Source organism: Malus domestica, chromosome 05 (assembly GCF_042453785.1).
Source record: "Malus domestica chromosome 05, GDT2T_hap1".
In the NCBI taxonomy this organism is placed as follows: domain Eukaryota; kingdom Viridiplantae; phylum Streptophyta; class Magnoliopsida; order Rosales; family Rosaceae; genus Malus; species Malus domestica.
Genome location: NC_091665.1, coordinates 21,731,146 through 21,741,685, shown reverse-complemented (window position 1 = coordinate 21,741,685; position 10,540 = coordinate 21,731,146). Strand labels below are relative to the sequence as shown.

The 10,540-nt window shown below is 36.1% G+C and overlaps 1 protein-coding gene across 4 annotated transcripts; it reads left to right on the top strand.

Annotated features, from left to right (window-relative positions):
- Positions 1-819: 819 nt before the first annotated feature.
- Positions 820-3,580, top strand: LOC139196434 (non-cyanogenic beta-glucosidase-like). 4 transcript variants are annotated; one of them, XR_011581344.1, is made up of 8 exons: positions 820-1,057; positions 1,220-1,289; positions 1,515-1,573; positions 1,734-1,809; positions 2,115-2,539; positions 2,749-2,855; positions 2,995-3,103; positions 3,220-3,580. XR_011581344.1 is itself a non-coding variant. In XM_070822380.1 (6 exons), exons 1-5 carry the CDS (start codon positions 887-889, stop codon positions 2,005-2,007), a joined length of 405 nt encoding a protein of 134 aa, XP_070678481.1. In that variant the 5' UTR covers positions 826-886; the 3' UTR covers positions 2,008-2,021; positions 2,115-2,255. The 4 variants fall into 4 exon arrangements, 2 of the variants coding, with proteins under 2 accessions (XP_070678480.1, XP_070678481.1); XR_011581343.1 differs by having other exon boundaries at positions 2,740-2,855; XM_070822380.1 differs by lacking the exons at positions 2,749-2,855; positions 2,995-3,103; positions 3,220-3,580 and adding an exon at positions 1,979-2,021 and having other exon boundaries at positions 826-1,057; positions 2,115-2,255.
- Positions 3,581-10,540: the final 6,960 nt, after the last annotated feature.

Genomic DNA, 10,540 nt, shown 5'->3' with positions numbered 1-10,540 from the left:
AGATCAAGATTAAATTCTTCATCTTTATCGATTATGTACTTACGTAAAGAATTCTGGTCATAAATTTCTACTTTTTTGTTGGGTCAAATAATTTTCTACTGTTTGAACAAGTCTTTGTAGCTAATCTTCCATATTCAACTTCAAAAGTTATGCCTTCAACATAATATAAACATGCAGATAAAAGACTCTTTGTTTCCTAATGCAGTTAATATTTTGTTTTTCTGGAAAACTCAAGGGTAACTCAAGGATTGATCATTTCAAATTAAGATGAGATTGATCGAACAGTTGTGTACATTACCTTACTTTTCAACTCAAGGAATAATTATATATATATATATATCGTATAAGTTATTAATTTCTTAATCTTAATTTGAATATTATATATACAAAAAACTATTCAAATTGAAGACTGTTTAATTATCCACGTATATCAATAAAATGAATAGTTCATTATAAATCTTTTACTTAGTATCAATATTGTCGATTGAGTTCATATATTTAAATGACTAAACGATCTCATATTCAAATAATTCTTTTTGTTTAGATGATCTTCAAATAAAGATTAAGAAACTGAACGATTACGATATAATATTTGTAGAATATGTGCATTCCTCATTGGTGGAACGCAAGGATTATCCATTCTTTTACGTACGTACGTAACTTTTGGGTACCTGAAACGTGCTTTCTTTGAAACTACAGACCATGACTTGGTCTTTAAACTAGGACTTTCAAAGCCAATTTTGTTTACAAATTTTAGCTCTTTACTATTCTCATGAGCTAGTACGTAGACACCATATCCCTTCCTCTCTTTCTCTATATAAACCCCATGCAATATTCCAGGAGGAGATAACTTAATTATCTCGATCGATATCAGAACTCCCGAGTTATGGCAGTGAAATATTCACGATCTTTGCTCTTTGTTGTGCTGCTACTCATTGGCTTTGCATTGACAAATAGCAAAGCAACTAATACGGATCCACCTGTTCATTGCGAATTTCTCAATCGCAGCAGTTTTGAACTAGGGTTCATATTTGACACAGGTTCCGCATCTTACCAGGTCAGTATATATATGTATTATATATATATCTTCTGGGATTATTTGCCATATTTTTGGTGTATTTTGTACATGCAGTTAGCATCCATGCATGATTTATAATGTTGACATCTTCCTTGCGTGTGTAGTAGTACTCTTACGTATATGCATGTGTGTATATTTCAGTATGAAGGTGCAGTAAAAGAAGATGGAAGAGGACCAAGCATATGGGATACCTACACCCACAAACATCCAGGTCTGTGATTTAATCAATTGGTAATATGAAAACTTTAGCTACTTCATTTCAAAGGAGTATAAATAGCACCACATTCTTTTCTTCGTGAGGACAAGTAAACTCCAACCTCTCTAATAACCATGCACTTTGTTGGGAGACCAACAGTACGTGGTCATCAATGCGCACGCATATAAACTACTTTGCACAGGATATGGATTTCACCATTTTGTTTTTGAATAACTGCAGAAAAAATCACTGATGATAGTAACGGAGACGTTGCTATAGATCAATATCACCGCTATAAGGTCTAGAACCTCATAACTTTGTCTCTTGACCCTTTATACTGGAAGGGCACACATTAACATATTAAATTGGAGCGTTTATTAAAAATAAAAAAAAAATAAAAAAAAAACAATATATATAATGAGATCCTCAATATTAAATTTTATACTTTTGTCATTCTAGGAAGATGTGGGGATTATGAAGGATATGGAATTGAATGCTTACAGATTCTCTATTTCATGGTCCAGATTATTACCAAGTAAGTTGCTCCACATCCTCATATTTGGTTGGGACCAATGTCAATATTGTGCACACGAATTATTTTTCCTACAAGAAAATTATTCTCTTTATATACTTTTAACTAAAATAAAGTGATTGAGTTATCTACTGGGTAACCCTTTTTTTCTTGTTATTTTTGTTCTAATTAGATGGAACGTTAAGTGAATCTCATCAATGAACTCATACGCAATGGTTAATCATCCTACCTTAAACAATTATTACATGATTTTTTAGAACAGCATTCAATCAGACATTTAATTTGATTTTACTGATCATGTATTATAGGTTTAAAGCCGTTTGTAACACTCTTTCATTGGGATGTTCGCCAAGCTTTAGAAGATGAATATGGTGGTTTCTTAAGCCCTCGTATTGTGCAAGTGAACAAAATTTATTTTCTCATTGATAATTTGATAAAATACGTACTAATATAGGTAACATAAATTTGTATCTGCATCGATTATTTTAAAGACTATGCAGAACTTTGTTATAAGGAATTTGGTGATCGAGTCAAGCACTGGTTCACGGTAAATGAGCCATATACTTTAAGTAGCATGGGTTATGCTGTTGGGACTCTAGCACCGGGACGCTGCTCTTCTTGGCAAAACCTAAACTGCACCGGTGGAGATTCAGCCATTGAACCATACTTGGTGACACACCACATTCTTCTTGCTCATGGAGCAGCTGTAGAATTGTACAGGAATAGATATCAGGTTCAATAACTATTTTTTTTTTAATTTTTTTAATTTTGTTTTTTGGGTCAGATTATTGGCTCCTAATCGAGAATTCTATATGAATCTTTATTATTGAGTTGTAATACAAGAGGGAATACTCTCAGTAGTAAGATAATCTAATGGTTGTATCTTTTTCTATAACTCCTATTTATTCAACCAAAATTCATATTTTTGTGTAGGCATCTCAGAAAGGCTTGATAGGGATAACATTGGTGTCATACTGGTTTGAGCCTGCTTCGGAGTCAAAGGAAGATAAAGATGCTGCCTTACGATCTTTGGATTTTATGTTTGGATGGCAAGTGTCTTATTAAATTATACATATTTATTTCAAAAGTTTCACATATTTATAATGGTGTAAAATGAAAGTACACGTTTTTTATATTTTTAGAGGAAAAATTAAATTAAATTTTTTGTGCAATAATATATGTACGTAGGTGTATTAGAGTCAAATAATCTAGAACTATCACTTGAAGAGGCTCTTCATGATACTAGTAGAATTGACTACCATTACCGTCACCTGTGTTACCTTCAAGCGGCGATCAAGTAAGTAGTTATTAACAAATTAATTAAGGCTATATGCTGCCTAGCCTTCTTAAGTTACTGTTATATAATCATTATATTGACCTAATCCATTTGAACATTTGTGTATGTGTGTGCAGAAATGGTGCGAAAGTGAAGGGATACTTTCCATGGACATTATTGGATGACTTTGAATGGTCTTTTGGATACACCGTCCGATTTGGTTTAAACTACATGGATTATAATGATGGGCTGAAAAGACACCCAAAACTCTCAGCACATTGGTTCAAAAATTTGCTTAAGAAGAATTGAAGAAATTAAAAGAAAGTTATTGTTCATTATAAACATTTAAATTATAAACATTTAAGTGAATAATTTTCCTGTTTATGTATTTGTATTTCAATTCCTTTTGCATTTGTATTTCTTTTCAATAATGTAAGTATTCTTTGAGATTCAATAAATTAATAAAAAGCTAAAGGAGCTATGAATGCTACAGTAAAACCTCTCTATATAAAGGAATAACTTACTTATAATCATAAATAGTTTGGGTTCTTGTTGAAGTCAAAATATTTCTAGCTCCTCAGGATTATTTCCTTCCCCTTTTTGCTTAATTGTATTCGTGATTATTTTTTTCAATTAAAGTGTACTCAACTTTTTGCACAACTTAACACAAATGTTTTTAGTTAGCTAACTTTGCATATGACCTTGGGTGATATGACAAATTTGATAGAAGAAAAGAAAATGTATACGCTTGAATTGGTCGAAGGTTGGATTGTACGTATTTGTCAAATTTAATTAGAAAGAAGAATTAAAGAGTTTTAAAACTTTTGCTATATATTACAAACATCTATTTTTTATTCTTTGTTGAACATAAGGATGCTAATAGATTTTAATATATTCCACCTGTTTAACACAGTTTTAAAGCTCACGTCATTGCGCGGGCTCAATTGCTTGTAAGAAAATATTTACAAATGTTGTTGCACAAAATCAGTGAGACTTTGGAACGACATAAAATGTCAAGTTTGGAACCATTGCAAGGTAGCTCCATGACCTGGTGAGGATAATATGTAAAGAGATAGAGGTAGGGAAGCAACACAAGATGTACGTGGTTCACCTTAAATTGGGCTACGTCCACGAGGGTAGAGGAGTCCTCATTAATAGTGAAGATTTTACACTAGACATAAGTTTAAGCATAATCATCATGAGTGAGTTCTAATGACGAGTTTAAGCACAAAATGACATTAGGAATTAATTGTACAAGAACGGTCTCCTTGTATAGTTGATGAGAGTCTTATCGATGAGGATTATCGAAGGAGGTGTCTTATATTTCCCGAGTCATTGAAGATAAAAGACTTTAAAAATTCTTTCCTCTTCTTTTTTTTTTGGATGTAGCCCAAGTACATATATTTTTTTTTCTTAAGTCCAATTCCTTCTTTCTTTTTTTGGTGGGAAAAGAAAATCTAGTTGAAGTTTTTTCATTTGTGTATATAACTTAAGTGCTTGAAGCTTTTTCCTTTGGACAAATGGCTTGAATGGTTGAAGTTTTTTTACTTTGGGCACATAGCTTAAGTGACTGACACTTTTTCCTTTGGACACATAGCTTGAGTGGTTGAAGCTTTTTCCTTTGGGCGCATAGCTTGAGTGGCCAAAGCTTTCTCCTTTGGACACATAGTTTAAGTGGTTGAAGCTTTTTTCCTTTGGGCGCATAGCTTGAGTGGCTGCAACTTTTTCCATTGGATACATACCTTGAGTGGTTGAAGCTTTTTCCTTTGGGCACATATCTTGTGTGGTTGAAACTTTTTTCTGTGGACACTTAGCTTAAAGGTAGAAGTTTTTTCAAGCTTCAACCAATCCATATATTGATCTTGCTTCGCACACTCTTGATCAAGAGTGTGCGAAGTTTTCTACAAGCTGTAGTTGTATCTTATGTGTCGAAGCTTTGTTGGCCTCCTCCGTGACCACATAAATAGATTTGTTTCCATGTGTGTGAGGCAAACCAGATGTTGTAGTAATTGAAGGTTCGGAGGAAACATATAAATTGATTTTGTTTTGCACAGTCTTGAGCAAGAGTGTGCGAAGCAACTTTTTGTTAGGTCATTCTCGCATTGTTGAAGAGTTAGAGAATTGGCACAATATGATTTTTCCTTGGACACTAGTGTGCATTACCGACCAAAGTTTCCATTTTCCATCGTTGTTAAGTAAAGTTAAGATATAATACTTGCATGTTGTCAAGGTGGCTATATAGGTTATCGAAGCTTGTGACGTTGAAGTTCTTGTAAATGTTGGAGTGAAAATGCTTGAGGCTTTTAGAAAGCCTATAAATGAGTTTCCTTCGAACCATATCCATGGGAACCCAACTAATTTTTCAAAGCTACAATGTTTGACCTTCTGGTACAGTTGAAGGAGATGTTAATAACGCTTCATATTGCATGGTACAAATTAAGCCACTGAAGAGTTGAAGCCTATGTGTTGGTTCAAGCCTTCTGGAAGCTATATAAATTGATTGACCACCTAGTAGTGGCCTTCATAACCTAGATTGAGGTTGTAGTGTTTGCATTGTTGAAGAGAAAAATATTTGAAGCAGATGTAAGAGGGCTGAAGAGTTTTGCAAGTGATCACTTCACATGTTGATGTCAAATAGTCTTGTAAAACTTTAGCCTTTATATACAATATGTAGCTTTCTAGGTTAATAAAGCTTCAGACGTGTCAAAGTATTACACATGCACATAAGCCTTTGTTGGGTTATTAAAGCATTGCTACTGTTAAACGATAAAATTATTTATTAGAGTACGGGTAGTACCCTTCATCACCTGGTTGGTGATACAAGGTGAGTTACTTCATTACCTGGTTAGTGAAAAAAGTGGAGTACTGGTTGTACTTTCCATCCCTAGTTAGTGCTAGAAATGTGAGTTCCTTCATTACCTAGTTGGTGGAAAGGGTGGTAAGTTGCCAAAGGAAAAAAAAATTATTTCTTAGAGTATGAGTTGTACCTTTCATCACCTAGTTGGTGATACAAAGTTGAGTTCCTTCATTACCAAGTGGGTGAGAATAACGACGATTTGTCGAGGCACATTGTAACACATTGTAACACGTACTAGCTCATGCGAAAGTCAAGGGATACTTTCCATGGACATTGTTGGACGAATTTGAATGGGATTTTGGATACACAATCCGGTTTGGTTTGAACTATGTGGATTATAATGATGGGCTGAAAAGACATCCAAAACTCTCTGCACACTGGTTCAAAAATTTGCTTAAGAAGAATTGAAGAAATTCAAAGAAAGTTATTGTTCATTATAAACATTTAAGTGGATAATTTTCCTTTTTATGTATTTGTATTTCAATTCCTTATGCATTTGTATTTCCTTTCAATAATGCAAGTATTCTTTGAGATTTAATAATTCAATGAAAAGCTATAAAAGCTGTGAATGCTATAGTAAAACCTCTCTTTATAAAGGAATAACTATTGTGGCCTATATTTAACTGACATGGAGAGGTGGCCGACGACACAGAGAAAATATAGAGAGAGAGATGTGTTTGTAGCGTTGTGTAGAGGATGTGTTATTCCCCATACGCAGTGCCTTTATTTATAATAATAAGGGTGGGAAGAAATCCTTCTCCTCCAAGGAATACAAGTCCTAATAGGGAAGAATAACTAGAATCAAATCTAAATTAGGATTTACACAATCACACTTAAATAAGAAGTTTATAACACTCCCCCTTGAGTGTGTAAATACTCAAGTAGATTCGGCATCATGAAGAGTGTCGGCATTGATTATGGGAACATGTTAGTCTTAATAAGGTAGGATCTTGCATAAGGAAGTAAGTCTCACAAAAACCTTAAGGCTATGGTAAAAACCCCAATAGGGACAAAATCCATAATTACAGAAAAGTGTGTGAGCAATGCAAAGTTAAATGAAATGTCTACGGGATGTCATCAGGGATATGATCAACCCAAGATGAGTGCCTCGTCACAAGAATACATTAAGATCAAGCAAGTATACTTCAGGATACTCCCCTTGAGTTTGACATATTTCTAAAGAAAACTAACAACGTTACAACTCAGAAAGTTTATGCATACCAATTCCTTGAACAAGCTTATGAAACTTCGCCTTTGGTAGTGATTTGGTGAAAAGGTCGGCCATATTATCTTGTGAATGAATTTTCGTAACTTCAATCTTCTGATACTCTTGTTGTTGATGTGAGAAGAAGCACTTCGATGCAATGTGCTTGGTGTTGTCTCTTTTGATTTAACCCTTCTTAAGCTATTCAATGCATACGTTGTCTTCATAGATCGTCGTCGGGAAGTCAACGACAGGGTAAAGATCCCAGGAGCTTTGAATATGGCCCACAACTGCTCTCAGCCAGAAGCATTCTTGAGTTGCTTCGTGTATGGTGAGAATTTTAGCATTGTTAGATGAAGTGGAAACTAAGGTCTATTTAGTTGACCTCTAAGAGATTGCGGTGTCTCCAACGGTAAAGACATAACCGGTTTGAGAAAGCGCTTTGTGCGGATAAGATAAGTATCCTGCGTCGGCATAACCAACAAGGTGAGAATCAACTCGAGATAAACGGGTATGGCATCATTCGAGGATTCGTAGGATAGAACAAGCCCAAATTAGTGGTACCCTTAAGGTAGCGAAAGATGTCTTTAACACCAGTCCAGTGTCTAGGTGCTGGTACATTATTGTATCTTGCCAAAAGATTAACAGCGAAGGAGATGTCGGGCATAGTGCATTAAGCTAAGTACAATAAAGCACCTATCACACTTAAATAAGGAACTTCAGGCTCCAAAATCTCTTCATCATCCTTCTTCAAATGGAATGTATCTCGTTGTGCATCTAGCGATCGAACAACCATATGAGTACTTGAAGGCTTTGCTTTATCCTCATCAAAGCGGCTCAACACCTTTTGGGTGTAGTTCGATTGATGTACTAAGATTCCATCCGAACGGTGCTCTATCTCGAGATCGATTGATCTTTCATCTCAAACTCCTACTTCAGGTGTGCACCAGTTTTCGCGAGCTCTTAAGGAGTTCTAATGAGATTCATGTCATCACATATACTACAACAATCGCAAAACCAGAATGTGACTTCTTAATGAACACACAAGGGCATAGTTCATTGTTCATATATCCCTGACTAGTCAAATACTTACTTAGATGATTATACCACATTCTTCCAGATTGCTTTAAACCATACAGTGAACACCTCAGCCGAATTAAGAGAGTGTTCTGGGGTTTGGAAATATTTGATCCAGTTAATGTAAATTCTTCGAGAACTTTCATATAAATTTCCATATCAAGATCCCCATAGAGATACGCAATTACTACGTCCATCAGCTGCATACGCAGTTTTTCGAAAACTACCAAACTAATATGGTAGTGAAAAGTAATCACATCTAGAATGGGTGAATAAGTTTCATCATAGTCAATCCCGGGGCATTGTGAGAAGCCTTGTGCCAGAGGAGCTTTGTAACGTACAATTTCGTTCTTCTTATTACGATTTCGAATGAAAACCCACTTGTAGCCAACGGGCTTCACATATGGAAGAGCAAGAGCTACATGTCCAAACACCTAACGTTTCGCAAGCAAATCGAGCTTGACTTGGATTGCTTGTTTTTAGTTTGACCAATCAGTTCTACGTTGACATTCATCAACAAAACGGGGTTCAATGTCATCACTCAACATGATCTCAGTAGCTACTGCATATGCTAATGCATCGTTGACGATCATTTCATTTCTACACCAAACATCATACAAGCTAGCATAATGGACCGAAATCTCATGATTATTAGGAGGTAGATTCGTCTCTTCAAGGACACTTCTGTAATCTAGAATTTACTCATGAGTTGGATATAATGAGTAGGCGACGGTCGAATTCACGGTAGGCTCTTCAGATGCTTGTGTCGTGGGTTTCCTCTTCCGGAGGTGTGAATCCTTTGGACCAAGTGGTCTGCTACACTTATGTGTAGGGGTAGATGATTGACTAACTGCTAATGTACGTGGATCAGCCAAATTGGCATCCCAGGCCTCCGGGAGTGAAAGTCGTCGTACATTTGGTACATCTATCTTTGCAGGCACATTTGCAGCTGGAATATGTGATCTCGTCACGCGCTAGATTGGTGAAAAGATCTGGCATGTTTTAAGCTACACTCTCAAGATCTAATGTTCGCTGCATTTCAATCTCCGACTGAGTGGTGCGGGGATCTAAATGAGACAAAGTGGGAGTCATCCACAATAATTAGCGTCGTTCTTATCTCCCCCTAACAACGGGAAGATTGTCTCATGGAAGTGACAATTCGTGAAATGAGAGGTAAACAGATCGCTTGTCAAAGGTTCTAAGTAACAAATGATCGAAGGAGAATCATATCCAACATAGATTCTCATCATTCGCTCAAGCCCCATTTTTGTATGTAAAGGCGGCAAAATTGGCATATAGACTGGACAAACAAAAATGCGCAGATGCGATATTTCTGGTTCGTATCCCGTAACCAACTGAAAAACGCTATTTGGTTGGGTTACAACAGGCTTCAGGGGGACCAACATGGTTGCGTGCATTATTGCATGTCCCCAAGCAGCGATCGAGAGCTTGGTACGTATGACCAACGATCGAGCAATCATTTGTAAGGGCTTAATGAATGCCTTTGCCAAGTCGTTGTGGGTATAAAGATGGGGTATTGGTTGTTCAGCTTCAACCCCAACCGACATGCAATAGTCATCATAAGTTTTAGATGTGAATTCTCAAGCATTAGCCAATCAAATAGTTTTGATTGGATAATCAGGGTAGTGAGCCCTAAGCTTGTTAATTTGAGCCACCAATGTGGAAAAGGCATCGTTTCTTGTCGATAACAAGCACACGTGTGACCAACATGTGGAAGCGTCAACCAAAACCATAAATATCTAAATGGTCCATATGAAGGGTGAATCGGTCCAAAAATGTCCCATTGAATGCTTTGTAGAAAAATAGGAGGATTCAAATGAATCTTGTCATAAGAAGGCTTAATAATAAGTTTTCCCACAGGGCAAGTTTGACATGCGATTCCTTAAATTGAACCTAAACTTTGGGTTAGTGGATGCCTGTGTGATTATTTGAAGATACGGCGCATCACTGTTCGTCCAGGGTGTTCCAAACAATCATGCCAAAGTATAATTTCTTGCATGGTCCTAGAGGTAGGGCTTGCAACATAATGGCTTTCTATACGCTTCTGGACATATTCGTAGGAAGTTATGCACAGAAATTCAACTTTGTTTTCTACATAGGTTTCAGAGTGGTAATTATTGTCTAGAATATCTTTAATGCTCAACAACGTTCTTCCAGAACATGGAGAATAAAGTGCCTCTTGAATGGTCAAAATAGTGCCATTGGACAACATTATACGGGCCTTTTCGTATCCTTCGATCAGGTTGGATGGACCTAAGAGGGTTGTCAAATGTGCATTCTTAGGTACAAAGTTAGTAAA